General features: G+C 32.3%; 2 protein-coding genes across 3 annotated transcripts in view; one reads left to right on the top strand and one right to left on the bottom strand.

Moving 5' to 3' along the window:
- The window catches only part of LOC109543657, a 35951-nt gene extending 17567 nt beyond the window's left edge, over positions 1-18384 (bottom strand). For both annotated transcript variants that reach the window (XM_019913477.2, XM_048664714.1), the window contains exons 1-2: positions 18098-18384; positions 3985-4212 (exon numbers count right to left, since the gene is read on the bottom strand). In XM_019913477.2, the coding sequence (XP_019769036.2) occupies positions 3985-4212; positions 18098-18158 (289 nt within the window). In that variant the 5' untranslated portion in view covers positions 18159-18384. The remainder of the gene's footprint in view (positions 1-3984; positions 4213-18097) is intronic.
- On the top strand, positions 8837-13335 carry LOC109543656. Its single transcript, XM_019913476.2, has 5 exons — positions 8837-9222; positions 9276-9581; positions 9635-9856; positions 10114-10693; positions 12769-13335. The coding sequence occupies exons 1-5, from the start codon at positions 8913-8915 to the stop codon at positions 13265-13267; spliced, it is 1917 nt and encodes a 638-aa protein (XP_019769035.2). The 5' UTR covers positions 8837-8912; the 3' UTR covers positions 13268-13335.
- Positions 18385-19604: the final 1220 nt, after the last annotated feature.

Below are 19604 nucleotides of genomic sequence, written 5' to 3'. Positions count from 1 at the left end.
TAAATCTAATTCTTGATGAACTGGTTACTCAATTACTTTTTCTAAATAGATTTCAGATGTATTCTCTCGATCGACCACTTGACGAACTGCCATTACACATTGTCTACCGTTTGGGAGTGTAAATATGGTAGTTGATGTTTACTTGTTCTAAGTATAAACGAACGCCCCCCTACAGTATATGCACCGACATCAGCCGCCGCAGAAGAGGAATAGTTTTACGAAGATATCTCGACTGATAAGGGCTTGGGGCGAGCAAAACACGGTGATCATAGGCGATTTCAACGCTAAAATTGGAGAGAAACAAGTGGCGGACCCGGGTAACATTGGTTCAACATACGGAATGGGCAGGGGAAGAGACAGAGGAAGGTACTATTATAATTCATAAACAAGGAGATGTTCTGCATGACCACATTCTTTAAAAAGTCCAAGCAACGAAAGTGGATGTGGAGAAGCCCGAATGGACATGTAAAGAACGAGACTGAATAAATCCTAACCACAGCGAAACAACACTGTGCGGGTGTATCTGTTCTAGATCGTTTCAATACAGGAAGTGACCACCGGCTTGTAAAAGCAAAATTATGCGTAAATACTCGGCTCGAAAGAACAAAGATGATCCAGAAAAAATCGTCAGCGACCCTCAACTTGAACACTAACACAAACGACATAAATATATGTTTCCCACATAGAACAAAAACTCCTACCTGAAGAAACGCTGAAAGATCTAGACCTTAACATCCTATCCTATTGAAAATTGAAATAAGGATTGTGCACTTCAAATTACGAGAATTGAGTAAAACTGAACCTTTTTTCACTCACGTCATCGGGTATGTAGCGTATGAGAAAGTGCATTCTTTTAAAACAGCTTTACTGGCTTTATCTCATATCTCTTTTGATGTATACACAGTACGAAAACTCCATAGAAGTATTCCTCAAAAAACACATTTAGTCTTACTGTGGTCTTTTAAGCATACACCAAATATTTATGGATGCTTATCGTTGGATACGTTAACTGTTTTAATTTGTTTTGTTCAGCAATATTTAAAAATAAAAACTACAGTCAGCAAAACAACACAACCACTTCAAGATCTGAAATATGAATTTAAAAATAACTTAAACCTATAAAAGTGGCAATAAAATTTCCTAACAATCTACTCAGGCGAATATTTAATTTTCGTCATTACACTGTTGCTTATGTACGTTTCATAAGAGAGATAAACAGAAGCTACGCGTTTATCATCAACTCGACTGCTGAATTCAAAATGTATCATGGCAATTTAAATAGTAATTAAATTTTGCAAAACATAGCTAAGAAGAGTTGCAGTTAAACATGGTCAGTAGATACTAATTGATTATTATCTTACAGTATCGACTTAGAAGCATTTGTACTAGCGTCCAAATAAATAATGTTCGAACATTTTCTTTAATCTCGAAATAATCAAATAAACAATTTGGCAAGCGTTATCAGGCAACGTCCATTCAGAACCCTTCTATAACTGTGGTCATGGTTCCAAATTGAAACATCCTGCTCCTCCGCGTGCCACGAGCACCACATTAAATCCTCTTTAACAAATTGCCGAGCCCAAATCTTTTCGATTCTCTTAAATTGTTTATTTCCGAATTCCGTAACAGAACGAAATTTGAATAGTCATCTACCCACATCTTGTCATAGTGCATGTGGTATAAAGCTAGAGCTAAATGCAATGAAAATAATGGTGGTCATGCATACCATTAGTTATTGTTCAGTTTGTGCAAGGTTAATAAATCAAAAATTATCAAAAATACCAAATATACAATGGGTTCCAAAAACAGATTGATTTTCAAAATAGAAAGCACAAGACCATTATGCAAAGCGCCAACTTCAAACTTCTTAAAATCTAATTTAATTTGGAAAATCCTCCCATTTATTGGAAGTAAATTGCAATATATCGGAGACCGGTTAACAAATATTCAGAAATTTTACATTTTGATCGCGCAATAAAAATTTTAAGTCGCAACGAAGAATAACAGTTAAAAGCATATTGAAATTTTCGAATTTTACTAATTACTTCTGTGCTTCAATTGGACTTGAACCACCTTTTTGACTGGATACTAAAATTAACTAGTTCAATGGTAAACTTTTTTCCGTATCCAGTTTTATTTTACTTTGATTTGACTGAAAATTTGTATTTAGATTGTTTTATCAATCCATTAAAGTTTTCTTTGTTCATCATCTTGGTACATTCTCATTTCTGTTATCCCACTAGATCCGGAAAGCTTTCCTCTAATATTCATTGAAGTTAATTTAATAGCAATTGTAAATAGAAATACGACTCTTCTAGCTAAAGCTGCACCATTATTAATCAAGATACTAGCGGCAGACGCCTACAGTAATAAATAACAAATAGGTCAGCTGCGTTTTAGCTATTTCAAACAACATTAAACTAAATCAGATTATTATTGAAATATTTTGCTTGGGCTACATTTGGGTTTCATCTTGATCAGGATGTAGCAAATCTGATGATTTCATTCAACAAATATGCGGAATAGTTTAAAAATACAATAAAAAACAATATAGAACTTTACCGAATAGTTTCGTTTTAAAATGGCCATACTTCCACGTGTATTTATAAAGCAATATCTTAAATGGTAATTAAAAAAAAAGTGCAATAAATTGCAACTCTGTAGCAGAGAAAGAAAGGGTATGTGCTAAGCAAAATCCAGATAAATATTTATTTTACAAAAATCAGAAAATGGGATATAAAATTGATAAATAATATACATATATTCTTATATTCAAATTTTAATAAAATTCACATTTTTTAATTGAACGTATTAGGTAGATTAATGTGTAGCATAAGACTGTAAATCGAAAACCCTAAAAAAGAATGTGGTCAATAATGGAAAAATATTATAAATTTACAAAAAAATATGTAGTTAAACGCATTTTTAACTTTAAAGCTTCCCCAAATCTCTCAACATATGAATACTTTTTACAAATACGACTTAATATCAGTTTTGTTATAGTGCGACTTTGCCAATTTAAAATCAATTGTAAAAATAATTTTCTAAATGTTTGAAAATTAATCTCCTCCAATAAAAGAGTCGATTCTTTTTATCCTAGAAAATGTGTCCATAAGKAATAACGAACTAAAATGAACATTTGYTAMAGAAAACAAGCATTTGAAACACGTTAACCAAAATTGATCCCAAATGTGAGAATTATTATTCATTATCTGTGGCATTTGCAAACATTAAAAAAGGAAGAGAATATGAACAAGAATAGGAGCAGCAAAATTACCGAAACAGTGAAATCGATACGAATGAACAATTTGATGTTAATGAACAGTAAGAACACCATGAAAGAAAAGTAAAAAAATAAAACAAAGAAAAACGAGATGCAGCATGACAAGTATGGATATCATAGAATAGAGGTAAAATGTACCGTCAGCGAAAGATGCAAGCAACGTAAGAATCATTTTGATAAGCAAAGCAAAAAAAATTAAACAAGCGTAAATTCGTATGTCACGAAAAAGTTGAGGCTGATGCTCCTTGAAAGTTTGCGTTAGTCAAATGGCAAAAAAATTAAACAGGAATATTTTTGCTAAATTAAAATAATTATTCTGCAAACACYTTGATAAATACAATTCCTTGATATACATTTTAGAGTGACGCTGTTTTTCAACGTTTCTGTTATGGAACACAATCGAATGYCTTTGTAAGAGCATTGAGCATCAGTTTGGCAMATTCCGTGTGGAATTCACATAYATTTTCAGAAAATTGTCGAAAAATCCACATAAGTGCAGTAATTTTCAATTGTATGTGGTGATTGTAAATTGCCAAGCTACCCAAGTTTCGTTCTTTATTTATTTGAAACGATAATTGATGAGCATTTATAATCTGGAAGCTGAGGACTGATCACTCTCTTGGGCGCACAAAACATTATTTTGGTTCATTTTTAGAAACAAGGGTTTACTGTCTTAAGGTATAAATTAGTAAATAATTTACCTCGATTTTTGCCTCGGCTTCTGAACAGAAAATTCTCCAACTGCTTCTGATCATAGCGATCGATGAATACGGTCAAATTGCTGCCCACATAATCCCTACAGCCAAAGTAGGATTGAAACCAGGTGGCCGTCGTATTGCTGAAATGATAGCATTTTCTTCCAACGTTTTCAAAGTTTTTTGGACACACATAGTGATATTGAAGGCTTTGGTTGGTTTGAACTGCCCCATCTGCAAAAGTTAATCAATGAATAAATTAGTCAGAAATTTAAAGTTAATTTAAAATGGAGCTTCATGTGATAAAATATAGAATTTAAACAAAAAAAATATATTTAAGCTAAGTACTTTYCTATGTATCCAAATAAGTCGATARTTCTCTTAAAAAAATTAAAATAGCCTGAGGATTGTTTCGCTAMATTTAACAGCTGCGTGTSAGCAAATGTAAAGAATGTGGTTTTAAATTAGAAATTATTGGGGCACGTGCTCTGTTCATTGGATAWTTTYYSTCYTGTGAGGCAGATTGAAAGTCCGCAATTTAAATTTTAAATGATTGCATATCAAAAAACATTTTTCTAGAAMAAAAAAATTGTAGTGACAAGTAAATTTACATCAATTTGTGGTTTTGGTAAGAAAACAAATAATATTAAAAACCCAAAAACGCAAACTACTAAATTGGGCGCTTCGAATTGATTTTCATTTGCTTTTCTCTTAATTTGCCTTTAATCTCTGGTTTTCACTTCGTCCAGTTGAAAACACAACTTTTCCAGCTGCGGACATCAAAATGAAAAATGAAATCTCAATTTTTGTCATCAATTAGATGGTCGTTACATTTTACTTCTCGCTTCATAAATTGTGTTCAATTCAAGGGTTTGTTGCTTCGACCATTCTGAACAATCTAAAAAATCTATGTTTACCAGCATAACACGAATGGAAGATTTGTGCTGATTAAAATTTAAAACAAATACACTCAAACCTGGCAGGCCGCCGTTAGTAGACCGATATCATAGAAGAAGAAAGAGTTAAAGAAAATAAAGAATAAATTATGTTACTACGTGGAAGTAGAAAAACAGAATTAGAAAGTAGAGCTATAGGGAGTAATAATAGTCAATAATACTTTGTGGAAAACAAATATAATAAAAGCACAAAACCGGAAAATTGCCATTGCAGATTTAGTCAACTAAATTATATGTTATGGGGACAATGTGCTTGTCTGGCCAATTCGTTAAAACGTCCACTTTCGTAGGCGGCCGTATTTCAAAAAATAACTAAACATAATTGCCAGACATTGCAAAATGCTGCACTAATACGGAAGCGAGAAAAAATTATTTAAATAGCAAACAGTTGCACATGAAATGGGAGTGCCCACATAGTTCCGAGCTTGTTACCTAAATTGCAACTCATTTGAAAACTTATAATCCATTCCAAAAACGTACTAAAGATCTTATCAAGGAACATATTTCAAGGATTCTTCGCTATAAAAAAATATCTCCAAGTAAATGTTTTTATACAAAACTCACAGATACAGTTTTGGGAAAGCGCCTTATTTGGTTGAAACACGATTACAATACTGAATTCTTGTAATTTAACTCTAGCTTACATTGAATTGCATTCAACGTGTCCGATTTAATTTAGTCATGCATTTAACTAATGCAAGTAAAGTTTGTCAAAAAACCCAATTTAAGCAAATGGCTAAATGGTGTACCTTGTAATTTTTTAATTTAAATTCCTCAGAAAATCGATGACTAGTGCTCAAAAGTCGTAATTAAATTAACACTTGAGAGCTGAGTTATTATTGCGTACATCTACAGGTTGCAAGTATAAGCACATAACGCTGATTTATTATTTAGGTAATTATCGTGATGATAGATGAATGTCTGCATGCAAATAATGCGATTTATTGTCACTGTTAATTTGATTTTTCAACACTGGTATATACAGATAATTAGCCATTGAATTTCTCTGTATGTTTTAAATATATGAACACATATTAGTGCAAAGCGCGAAAGCGTAAAACCAATCAAGCAAATAGCTGCCATTCAGTTTCAGGAATTGAATGGCCATTTATTGCTTCTGATGTTGATGATGATCTAATTTTATTGCAAAGGTGTAACTCGAATTTACATTGAATTACATCCGACGCAGTCAATCTTATTCAGACAGGATGACAGATTAATTTTCTATTCAAATATTCCACTTTGGGGAGACAACAATAGTACCAAATAACAAATAGCAGTTTGAACACCTTGAATATATCTTAATTTCACTTTGTCAGCAATTGCTGCATTAATTTTGGCAACATCGAAACATTAAGGCATATTTACGCGTTTTATTTAAACATCGAAGAAATAAAAATTAATCCCAGTTACTTTTTATTGCGAAATTTTAAAGTCAAATGGTCAAAACATGTTTTCATCAAAATGATTACGAAAATTAAATAGCAGGTACACTTAATGTGTAAGTAGCAGTTTAGTCGTTCACTAAGTTAAACAAGTTATTGATTAACCAGAACGGAAAAGCTAAGAAATTGTTTTGGACCACATTTTGTCGGGTAATGTTCGAAAGGTATGGACAACTCTAATTAATACATCGATTTCAATCATTTGAAATGTTTTTTAACACACTGTGCAAAATCAATAGTTAACTAAAGTTAATGTGATACAGTTCCAAAAAATTGGTTTCATATTCAATATTTATTTTATGATGCCACATGACCGATCCCCTATATTTTCCATGCGTCAGAAAAAAAAGTTATTTATTTAGCAATAAGTCGTCGTGTTGACACTATTTAACATATTCAGAATGGCTTCCAACGGTAAAGTCAATAACTTTCTACATAGATTAACTAATTAACGTAAGTAACAAAACTTTCATGTATAAGTAAAAAAAGGCTTCGTTAAAAGACAGACAAAACCCTACAGAATAGGAAAAAAATCCTTCGAATAACGTAAGTTATTATACCTGGTGTCTATTTGAAAACTTCCGACCCTTAATATCTTTCTTGCAGTTAGAACTATGTAGAATCGGAAACAGGTCATTTTTTTTGTAAGAGGGACACTTTAAATTAATATTTTTAGCCTCCTTGTTTCAACCCCTTAGGAGGGGTAGATGCCACCCTGAGAATATTAAATGGGAAGGGGGTCAAATGGCACATTGTTTTAAAGGGCGTTCAATTCTCTTTACATTAGTTACTACTTTGTTGCTTTTTGTTCAGCAGTTGTCGAAAACTCGCGTTTCAAAGTTGTAGAAACAATTAAACTTTCCTGCATTGAGATTTTGTTTTTCAGATTAGTGTTTAAACAAAAATTATGTCATTGGGCCTGCTTATGGTACAAATGATTAGAAGAGTAGGTTACACTGTTAAAATCGTTGAATAACAGGAAGAAAATCTAATTTAAACAATTGATTTCGGATTTATTGATTATTTCACTTCGAGAAAAATCACTTTATTTACGGAAGAGACATTTTTACAATAAAACCCATAGAATCTACTGATGCATTATCTTGTAAGTTGTTCAAAATGTTGTCTATTTTCTTGTAAACAATAATAAAGTATATTTTCGAACCCTCCCTAACATTGATAAGATATTCCCGGTAGATCGATTGGCAGAAGGGGACCAATTGACTGGCCTCCAGGATCACCGAATTGAACACCCTTAGACTTCTTTCTTCGGGAACATCTTCAGGATCACAGTCCGTTGTGTGTAAAACACAACTTGCTGATATTTATGATCTTTAAAGGCGAATTTCAGTAGAATGCCGGTAAATTCCCGGTAAAGTGATCCGAAAACTTGGGGAGGAGTTTGGAAACAGACTTTATTATTGTTTACAGTAAACAACATTTGCACAATTTAATCAGACAGTGCGTGACATGCAGATGACATAGGTTTTATTGTAGAAATTTATCTTCGGCAAATAAAAAGTTATTTTTGTCGATGTAAAATAATCAATAAATAAGAAATAATGGATATATAAATAATAAGGTCAAAATCAAAAATAAGAAATCAATGTTTAAACTAAATTTTCTTCCGGTAATTCCACCATTTTACCGGTGTATTTGTATTACAAGGAGACCCAATACAATTGTTTTTTTGTAAAAACTAACATGAAAACCAATATCTGAATGCACGCAAGTTTAATTGCTTCTACAACTTTGAACCGCGATTATTCGGAAACTTCTGGACAAAAAGCAACAAAGTAATAATTAATGTAAAGATAATTGAAGGCCCTTTAAAAAGGTGTGCCACTTGACCCCCCTTCCTATTTAAAATTATAAGGGTGACATCTACCCGACTTAGGAGGTTGAAACAATGAGGCTAAAAATATTCAACTAAAGTGTCCCCCTTATAAATAAAATTGAAGAATCTTTCCGATTTTTAATATTTTCAACTGCACGAAAGATATTAAGGGTGGGAAGTTTTCAAATTGACACCCGGTATGTTTAAATAAGACGGTTGGTCGATACCTACGGATAGTAAATGTTCTTATATAGTTAAAGATATAAGATGGTCTTTTCAATTATTACACTCCGACAGAGCAGTACTGAGTGCTTACAACTTTTAGTGAGAAAATGTTGAAGTTACCCGTTGCACCTCAAAATATGATATACAGTGCGTCACACCAATTTTTTTGAACTCGAATTTACCAAAGTTTCTCCAGAACGTATGTACCTAAATTTTAGAAGGAACAGTGTCTGTGTTTCCCAGCTATATCACGACCTTCCGGAAAGAGTTACACATTTTTTTCTGAGCTGGCTTTTACAACTTTCCCGATATTCTTTATTTCCCCAATATAACACAGGGCACATACATATCAGAAGTCCATCCAGGATTTTACTACCTGGCCTGTGCCAGTGATAAAATTTGCCAATTTTGACTCAAAACGATTGTCAAAATTACCTTATTGTTCTAATGAAGTAAATTTTAATTGCAAATATGCAGGGGCGGAAACTTTTAGGAACAGGGGACGAAATCCACGGCAGCAAAACTGTGAACCGGGAAATTGGGTACCATATTTCACGCCTGGAAAAATATGACAAATCACTTGAATATTTCGACAAAGCGGTTAAGGAAAATCCAGACGATCGACGCACATTAATCGGCAGATCAACAGCTAGAGCGAAAGCTGCCCAGTATGGAGGAGCGATGGAGGACATTGGTCATGTCTTGAGCATAGACCCGGATGATTTAACGGCATGGAGCGTTTCAACTAGAAACATGTATTTATGCGCTGAATTCGAAGAAGGCAAATTAAAATTCAACTATTCTACACATCGATTTTGAAAAATTGTTCAATAGGTCTGGTTGAGAACCTGAAACATGCCTCATCCAGGCAAAAGCCCGAAGTTTTTAAAATGGGGGTGATGGACTGTTATGAAGCAATTGAAAACTGCATTGGTGAACGACCAGGACGACCCTTAAGGGATCATTTCAAAATTATCAGAAGACTTGCTTGGAAGCAAAACTATGCGGCACACAAGCCCTTTGAGCCGACTCCGCAAACCAAGCCGAAGAAAAATAAACAAAGCCCTTTATTTAAAAATCTATATCCCCGTGAAGAGTCCCGAGAGCTGGTGATACCACATAATACCAAAATGCGAACGCGTCTGCAAGCCTAATTTAGCAGTTAACAACCGTGCATCAATAATATTTTCCAGACCCTGCAGGCCTGAGCATAAAGGAATCTTTGCACTCAGTGGGGAGCAGTCATGACCCCATCCCTCCATACCCTTACCCATATCTGATGAAACCCGTGCAAAATTACACATCAAATATTGATAACTTTATGGCCGAGAAATATCTGGATAAAATGTATTTGGATAAAGTATTTTTGAAGCACATTCCTAATGAGCCAGGCGTCTATGGACCCAATAAGCAAGGTATCATTGTTATAAAGTAGGTTTTCCTCAGAAAAGTTGAAACTTGAAACTATTTTTTTTTTATTAACTCACTTATACACACTAATTACCAGCGCTTATACAGAAACCAAATAGCGCCAATAATCTATTTGACAAAGTAACATTTTAAGGCGATGATAGCAAAGATGAGGTATTCGAATAATTAAAAAGTTGACGTTAAAAAAATAGATTAAACCCAATATCACAAGACGTTTTTGCATGAGTAATTTCAATTATAGGTGCTAAAGCATTGAAACAAATCGCGAAAAAATGCTATCAAACCGTGTGCAACAAACAAGAACTTCTGCGGGCACGAAAGCCATTCTACTCAATCAGATACCAGGAGGCTCGAGTATCTGGAGCTCTAAAAGAACGACAGAAAACCGAGCTCCAACATCAACAACGTGTAGCCCAAAAGGAAGCCGATATAATTCTCCAAGAAATAAAGGACGCTTTCACTAATCGTCAGCTTAAAGACCTTCTGGTCTACACTGAAAAACTTCGCCGCTATGTGAATGCAAAGTCAAAACGTATTATTCCAAATAAAGGCGAATACTTAAAGGTCATCTACAGCACTATGTGCCAAGCCTTCTATGACATATACAGATCGAATCCAAGGAAAAGCATGTATGAACAAAATATCAGAATTTATGCGTCTCTTGGATTACCTCTTAGTAGAGATCCCTCTACAGATTCGGTACTTGTTCAGTTTAAAAATGTATTTGTTGATTATAAGAAGCGAATTCGTGAATATGAAGAAAGGCTACGCCAAGCTGTATTACCGGAGGAGATTTGCTGGTTTTACCACGAATTATCCAGGTGAGTGAGTTTAATTGAACAATGGAGCATTGAGTGTGTGATTTATTCATAAGCGTTGGTTAGAAAATAAAAATATAATGCTTTAAACAAGAACAATTTAAAAAMCTGTAATTAATAAAGTTGCTTCCGTTATTATTCAAAAAGAGTAAAATGYCCTTTAAARCAACAATTTTTAATTYAATTATGCAATTAAAATATAAATACTTTGATAATRTATCAATTATAAGAAATTTTATTAAAATGAACTTGTTTAAGTGCTATAAATTGCAAATTCCTACGAAAAAATTATTGGATCTTGAAAAGCTAAATKATTTGSRCAAAACTTACACTTTTTAGCACCGAATCGATACTTTTATTGCACAGARTACACAATTCTTTAATTACTATCACCTCCGGTTTATTTAACATTTCACAATCAGTATGGTAACTAAATTGTTCAATACATCATATGGAAAGTTAAGCGAAATAGCTTTAATCAGCTAAAAAACGTTCTTATCTTCTTTTCTATCATTCTTAGGAGCGCATTTAGTAGGGTACTGTTTGGATGGAGCTTAACATTTGCAAGCAGGCTTGTATTTCTTCTCGGATATTAGAGGTGCCTGGTTGCATCCCCGAAACTTAATAAGTAGGCTATAAGCTAGCTATAAAGGATAGCCAGTTTGGAACTGGATTAAAAACTCCTTTTATCGCCTAAAAATGGTCAGCATTTTAACCCTCTGTTCGAGTCTCTCTCCATGCTATTTTTCATATGAATATGTCGGTCAAATGATAAAAAAATTCAATATCAAAAAGAGCCTTGAGAAAATCCCGCATAAGAGGTCAAAACGTCGGCCATTTATTAGAATTTTTCTTGTTTCAAATCATCTTCTGCATGGCTGCTTCATGGCGATCGAACGATAACTTTGGATCATTTGAAACATATCTTTCAAATACATTAAAATTTAACGATTTTATTACTTGAACTAGGTTTAAATTTTATAGAAGCTTCAGTAAGGTAAGGCCTTTGTTACGATTTTGGGAAAATGTACAAATTTATATATATGTATTATAATTTTTTTGTTAGAATAACGGATACTTAGGATGAAATGAAAATCACTGAATAACAAATTGTTAACTAATAAAATATAATAAATGCGTCATAAAATCATGTTAACTTCAATTGAATAAAGCAAGCTTACATTTTGGTTCTAAACAGTACACTTAGGTACATAAATTTACTTTCTACTATATTAAAAATATGGAACTGTAAAATTTTTACGAATAATCCATTTATTCGAACCAAAAAAGAACAGGACGAATTAAAAGCCACGACTTTAAACATTCTACTGGTAATTGTCTTTTTTCAAAGAAACATGTCACATCTTTTTTGTTTAGAGCATGAAAACGTTTAACAAAAATACACTTCAGCCAAAAAAATAGAAATGAGAATCTTAATCGTATTATAAGAAAATTAGGCAAAGTGATTATTCCCTCCCGCCGCAACCGATGATTGCTTCGTCTTTCTGATTTGAATTAAATTGATGATTTGACCAAATTCAGACTGTTAATCGAGCATTCACAGATGCGGACGAATCTGAAGAATTTATCGGTGTATCAGCATTGATTTTAAAGGCTTCACAATGTTCCACTCATAATTGGTTAAGCACAAAACTACATTTTTATAAACAGTTTCCTTTATAATTTCCAACGTCAACTTAAAAATTCCTTTTTTTAATCAAATGAGGCACTTCATAACCCAAAAACTAACTTATTTTTCTTTTACAATTGATGAGATAAAAGAAAAATCGTGCTCGAATTTTTATCAACAAAGTCAGTTGTTATCAACAAAGTTCAGTCGGTTGTATTTTAAGTTTTTCGAATCAGTCTCTAGTGATTAATGAAATATAAAAAAAATGACTGATGTTTAATTGTATGAATGAAAAGTGAACGAAACTTACTTACTAAACTAACGGTTTCTTGAAATGAAGTATCTCCAAATCATCAAAATATTGAAAAGTTTACAACGCCAATATGATAACTGCACAACAACTATTGCAAATATCGTCGATTTTCTAAAGTTTTTGTTCTCATTGTAGATATCATCTCGAACAGAAAAAATACGACATATCAAGACTTTACGCACGACAATGCATTCTAGAAGCCAACAATCTAAAAAACGAAATGTGGGTCTTCAATAGTGCAATGTTGCTGTGCAAAGGTGACCTGCAACAGCACAATAAAAACGATGCTAAAGTGGATCTACAGTTGGCTCTTAAAAGTGCCGCCAAATTGAGTGACCACGAAAAAGTGGCTTTTATAAGACAGTGCTTGGATGTTATCGAAAATGTGCACTTTGACGATCGGTTCGCATTGAAGGAGTTGATGGATCGGGAAAGGAAAATTATCGAAATGCTGAGCGGAACTAACATGAAAGAAGAAGCGGCAAATCTGTTCAGTAAAATGGCAGCTTTACCTCCGTCGCGAAGAATGACTGTTCTTCCTGGCGTCCAGCTTCCTCCTCAACGTCAGCCGTCTAAGTCTAATCGAGCTAGGTCTATTCTGCCTACTTCTTCGCATGGTGGAGACACGGTCTGACAGTTGAAAAGCATTACAAGCAGAACTGGCAATATCAATATCGAATAATAAAAATAATTTAAAACATCTGAATCTCTTTTATTCTATAGAAGTTGCTTGTTTTTTACAACTGCATTTATTAATTACTCGTACTTACAAATAATACCGCTTCATATTATTAGGGTCAGTTAACATCATTTATAGAGATTAACAGAATATGTATATGAAAACAAATAGGCCAGATTTGTTGATACTTTGTAACAATTTATCACTGAAATCATTCATTATTACCCCAACATTTTTTTCTAGAAGTATTAATTCAACATCAACCACTTTCAAAGTGATAGGAAACGAGCGTATTAGGAATTTCAATTTTTAAAAGTACGTAAAGTTATAATGTTTAAAATATAAGCAACATTTTAACAAATTTTGTTTGATATTTTATATACCTCTCAAAACATTGAAAGTATTATGTAATAGCAGTCATTCTAAAATAGTGAATAATATGAATCTTTTCCAATATCTGTTAATATATCAAAAGCTTCATAAATAAATACATCCAATGATGTACCTTTATTTAAAGTTTTAGTCGAAATATATTTTAATATATTTTCTATATAAAATAAATAACATAAATAGTTGTTACTAAAAAAATACCTTGCTTATTTATTAGATATTTTTTTGCTAGAATAGCAATCTCAAAATAAAAGTACATTTTGTCATTTGAATAATAAGACAATCATTTTAAGCGACAATTTTCTTTTTGTCCAAAAAATTACAAACTTACAAAGCTTAAATTATGGCAGATTAAAGTATTTAATTAGAGAATCTATTCATTTTCCAGTAGAACTATTGGGTTTTCAATGAATTGAGATTAACCAATTACCGTGAAACGTTTTACCTGCATTACTGAATGAATAGAGTACATACCTGAAAAAACCAACGAAAAACAATCTAAAAACTAAAACCACGTAATCTTAAATATTATTTTTTACTCCATTAAATAGTGTATAATATGTTTTTTTATTTTAAAGATTCAATCAACTAGAACGAAACAAGTAATAATCGTGATTCTTCTTTGATAAGGACAGATAGCCAAACTTGATGGCTGTTAACAGCACGGAATGAAGACACTCGCAAAGCTAAATAGATCAATACCCTTTTTACAGTGTTAAACAATTAGTTTCAATGTATTAATTAATATTTGACAGTGAAGCGGGCAACACTTAACAGACCCGAAAATTAAACGAAGATATTTTTAGATATTAACGGGCTCTAGTGTATTGTTTATTGGCTTATCCAGCAAAGTAAAACATTGGAAAAAAGTTAATGAAATATAATGTCTGCGGAGTATTCGATTAACATCATTCAGCGGTTATTTGTTCTGTTCGGGAATTTTAATTTGATTATGCCATAAATTTAAGATAAATATTTTTGCAAATCCATATTCTTAAGTGTTTTGTAAGTTTCATAGTCAACATCCATAGGGAGTATTTTTATTTTTAGTTCTATAATCGTAGATGTTGAAAAATTGTTAAGCTTTACACGAAATAAAATATAATTACGCTTTCTTCTCGGGTCCCGCTATGGTTTTCGCCAATCTCCAACTTCCCATCTTTGTAGTACCAGAATAAGATCGATAACCTTTATGCTGGAACTTTAGCCATAAAATTACTTTCTAGTCAGAACCATATTAAAATTCCACTGTTCCATTTTCTTTACCGAGCAGTTTCCTAATGTAATCAATATAAAAAACAGGCTTCCAAATAATAAGTAACATATTAATCTTTGATGAATTTAGAACTCGTGCTGTTAATCACTTTGATGAATTGTTCCCTTGATAGCGTTACTGTTTAATTTCAATTGGGATTTAAAGTCAATTTAAATACTTCTATAAGTGTTTTTTTTCGACTTTTAAAATCCTACTAGAGATTGCGCCAAATAATATTTATTCTTCCAATATAACCATTGTAGGGATTCAAATTCTCACCCCATATATTAATTTTACAAATAAACTACTAATTAAAAAAAGGCTTTGGCGCAGTTTAGGGTTTTAGTAACTTTCCAGTTAATAACTTTTTCTGTTGAACACGCTGAATATTTTGCCTCCTTAGAACAAAGAATTGCACAATTATATGACAATGTGTGGAATGTAAATTCGAGTTTGATCACCATCTTACATCAGTTGAATCATCCCGTATGTGTTTTATTTGGATTGGGATTACATTTTTCACCATGACCTCACTATATCAATTTCAAACGATTTTTAGGCAAAGTTTGTTCGTGACGTACAGTAAAATGGAATTTTTATCGTCGGGCTGCTTTTAGGTTTTCATATACTTGGTCATAAAGTAAAGCACTAAGCTAATAAACGATGGAATATTCAATGCCAGATCGGCGAAATGTGGCTAAATTTTTTATTTAAACAATGTGAAATTTCAGATTGTAAAACAGTAGTTGGAAATTAGGGTTTGACGTAGTTCATTACAAATTTATTTAAGTGAGACTTTGTTTGCTGCATAATTTTTTTGCTGTATTTTACACAAAAAATCTAGTTATATTACCCATATAGTTTTTCGTTTCAATTGTATAAAATGAAGTCAAAATATCAATTAACTAGAAACCGATAAAGTCTATTAATAAGGCAATGATATGAACAAACAATTGCATGCTAAAGAATTGCAATACACATTTGATAGCATATCAGTGTCTTTTGCTTAAATTAATTACTCTCATTTTCTTAACGTTGAACGAAACAGTTCAGTGATGCAAAATATTAAATGCACGCATAACGAATAAAATGTGCTTTAGCCTTCATAGACATATGTGTATTTAAAAATCAATATTTAATTACAGTAACTGGTTTTTATGATTGTTAAATTGCAGGTGTTTAAATTGCTTCAGAAAATAAAAAGCAATAAGAAAATTGTTAACAGTTATTTTAAAGGGCTGTTGGTAGGCAATATGTTAGATCAATTACCTAGTTTAACCGAGCTTTAAACTATATTTCATCATTTACGTATAAAACTATCACTACTTATTGTTCTTCTGTTTATGCTGATGCTTTTCTCTTTCTATCTGTTCTATTCTTTCATAATCCGTCGTCTATTATCCATTTTGTTAAACTTTTTAAGGTTTTGCAGCAGCAAAATGTGTGAAAATAAGCGGTCAGTGGTCGACTTTTTTCACGAAATAAATAAATATACAATCTATGGCAACTGTGAAATGCCCAAAACTTAGACAACCTGTAGGATCTCAGATACGAAGCTTTTCCCGACATGTGAATATGAATTTAACTTAAAAGGCCACCTAATGGCTCACGCTGTATATGCCAATTAGTACTTTAAATAAGAACCGATATAAATTACTGTGAAAATTTTAAAACTTTTATCTGGCCGTTTCTCTGCATTTCATGGCTTTCACAACTCTCCGATTCTGACTCAACTTTTTCAGAGTTTTGAAAACTTTGAAACTTTGCTAAATTGGAGACAGAAACATGAAAAATCAGCTTCACGCAGCACGCGATTTATTAAAACATACATACAAAAATAGAATTGTAGCTTTCAAAAGCTGATACTTATACAAAAACATTTTGAAATTACATAGTGATTCAAAATTGGTGTCGTTACTTTGGGTTGTTCGGAGAGCACAGGAAAAATGGTAAAAAAATAAATCCAATCAAAAACAGAATTCTATTTATATTTGCAGATGAAATGAGTGGGCATCAAACGGAACTTTACACTTAAAAAATTATTGATTGTTGTGGTTGATTAATTGAAAAATTTGATAATTGGAAATAAAAAAACAGAATGGAATTGAATTAAAGAAATACTTAATGTAAAAGTGTAAAAACTAATTCGATGAAATTATGTGGTTGAAATCATCGGCCCCTCGAAAATCTTAACTTAATTGTGGCGAATGGGATATTGGAAAGGAACGTTGAATTCCTTGCACTAATCCGCCTGACAGAATTTACAATTTTCCAAATATTTTTGGAATTGGAACTTATTTAACGGTTGCTGGTAAAGAAGCGCCAAAATATTTGACTTTAAAGTTTGATTTTTGAAAGGAGAAGTAAACGCTCTATAAATACCCAAAAAAAACATTGTACGAAAAAGACCGTCATGCATTTGCACAGTGAGCAGTCGATACCGGGGTAAAATTCGAAAACGGTTCTCATTTCGTCCACGAATTAATGCGATTATATTGAAAAGCAAAATTATAATAATTTTATTAACGGAATCAATTACTTGTTCACTCACTGGCACATTGGACACGGATAATTGAACAGTTTGTGAATAAAGTCATCGTTTTAAAGTCATTATTTAGCTAAATATTTTACAGGCGGAATCCAATTATAACATGAGTGTATGAGTTTTGAAAACAATTAATTACCGCAACTTAAAAAAAGTAGCATTAATATCTACTCAAAAAACGTAAGTTTTTGACCAAGATTTTGTCTTCAAAAAGACATAAAGCATTTTAGATAATTACCATCCAAGTGATCAAATATCGTCTTCATCAAACAATGTTTCGTGGTTCTATAAAAGTCAGTTTTATTGATGTTTTGATCATGGCGACGAATACGCGTTTTCTTCTATTTACTTTGGGTTTTTGAAGTAGGTAAGTAGCACGCAAATTGACTTAAATCTTATATATTCTTTTGCCATGTAAAACATTATCATACTATTTATTTGCTCAAGGAATCACCTCCAAAATCGCGTTGAATGTTTGCTTAATGTTCGTCTTCGCTTTCAAGTCATCATTAATTTCATTAGATGAACTTATGAATGTGAAGAACATTAAGTTTCGTATTTCCAGTTGCAAAAAAACTATTTTTTAATTACTTGCCTGCCACTTTGACGAAAAACAAAAACACTGCAATAACCACTGCACAAGAAAACGTGGACATTTTTGCAAAACCCAATCTAGGTTCTCCTGCAGATTTCCGTCATATCTCGAGATTTTCGATAAGACCCGCTTTAAAAAAGCATTTTCTTGATTGGAAACGTGTGTTGTTTTTTCGCGCTAAATTCGAACGGGTTCTCGTTCGCGAACGATTCAACTAGCGAACTAACACAGGAACATCTTGAAACGTTTTGTGCAGTATAGATCGCTGTTAGACAAGCAGGCAGCCTGGTTCCGCGTCTGGTCGGATATTTTATTCAWTTTCATTTTCTGCAAAGCTCTTATGGTTTAGTACGAGTGTTGTTGCAAACCTTAAATAGATAAAAGTAAGGAACACTAGAACACTAGAACACAGTCTAGGCTTTAAAACATTACGAAAACCAAGTRTRKGTRKWKGTAGKGTGTTTTGTAAAAATGAAATGAAAWGAATGAAATAATAATATAAAAGRGTACATGCCACTGGAAWGACAGGGTTATGTATWTTCCATTATATTTGRAAAAATTWCYCAGTTACAAGTSKTTYTGAATGCGGTGCGYTTTATWAATTTTAAATATAAAAAAACATATAAAAGCTTTGAAGTTATTTTCTATAAAATCTTATTTCTACTTTCCAGYCTGTTGCAAAAATTCATGTTTGCTCTAGGACTATCAGCGATTTTTTGACCATTAGACTTAATATCTAAATCTATTCATTCATAAATTGAGAAATATGATTATTACCCACTACGTCGTTAAGGAGTTAGAGATAAATTGCTGGCTAATTCAATTAAAATAATAATGACGATTTAAGGAAATTGAAATCACATTTGTTATTACTATAAAAATTATACAATTTTTAGTTTTGTTCACTGTTTGAGAACAAACCTTATCCAAGCTGATACAAGTTTTGATTTTGTTCAATGTTTGAGAAGATTTTAATGATTTATTTGCGCGCGAAATCAATGTTCGCGTAAAACATTTGAAAGTATATTTTCATTTTCAATAATTTTGTTACGTTGTTACCATTAACACCTTTCTATAAAACCATTAAGTATTTTTTCGGCGGCGGCAATGAGGAAATATTAATAAAACTTCGCTTTTCCAGTCCAGTTTTTAGTATTTTTAAAGAAGTTTTTTGATAAGCAATATGTAGGTTATCACAAAAATCGAATTGAGCACATTCCGATAAAATAAATTATCACTTCAATCAAAGAAATAAATCAAACAAAAAAAACTCGATTGCTGTGAGCTGTTTAAAGCCGTTGAACACAAACTCTCGAAAGCGCGTTACAAGTGTCCATTAATTTGAATGCAAAATTTTATTGGCTGTGTGATATTGTAGTAAACATAGTGTAACTAAATATTCTACATCAATAATCGTCTAAAAATATCCTAATCTACTTTCGACCAGTTTGTTTTATTTCTAATAATTGCTAATGAAAAATATTTGTAATCAACTGAGCCACACTAT

The sequence above is a fragment of the Dendroctonus ponderosae genome, unplaced genomic scaffold (genome assembly GCF_020466585.1).
Source record: "Dendroctonus ponderosae isolate FM_Combo_2020 unplaced genomic scaffold, Dpon_F_20191213v2 Dpon_F_20191213_3, whole genome shotgun sequence".
In the NCBI taxonomy this organism is placed as follows: domain Eukaryota; kingdom Metazoa; phylum Arthropoda; class Insecta; order Coleoptera; family Curculionidae; genus Dendroctonus; species Dendroctonus ponderosae.
Note: the sequence above shows the minus strand (reverse complement) of the source record. Positions and strands in the feature narration are given on the sequence as shown.

Bases quoted from the DNA above. Each gene is read 5' to 3' on its own strand.
- LOC109543656 (XM_019913476.2), top strand. From the start codon at position 8,913: ATGCAGGGGCGGAAACTTTTAGGAACAGGGGACGAAATCCACGGCAGC. The intron at 9,582-9,634 runs GTCTGCAAGCCT...AATATTTTCCAG, and splicing joins TAATACCAAAATGCGAACGC to ACCCTGCAGGCCTGAGCATA. The intron at 10,694-12,768 runs GTGAGTGAGTTT...TTCTCATTGTAG, and splicing joins TTTTACCACGAATTATCCAG to ATATCATCTCGAACAGAAAA.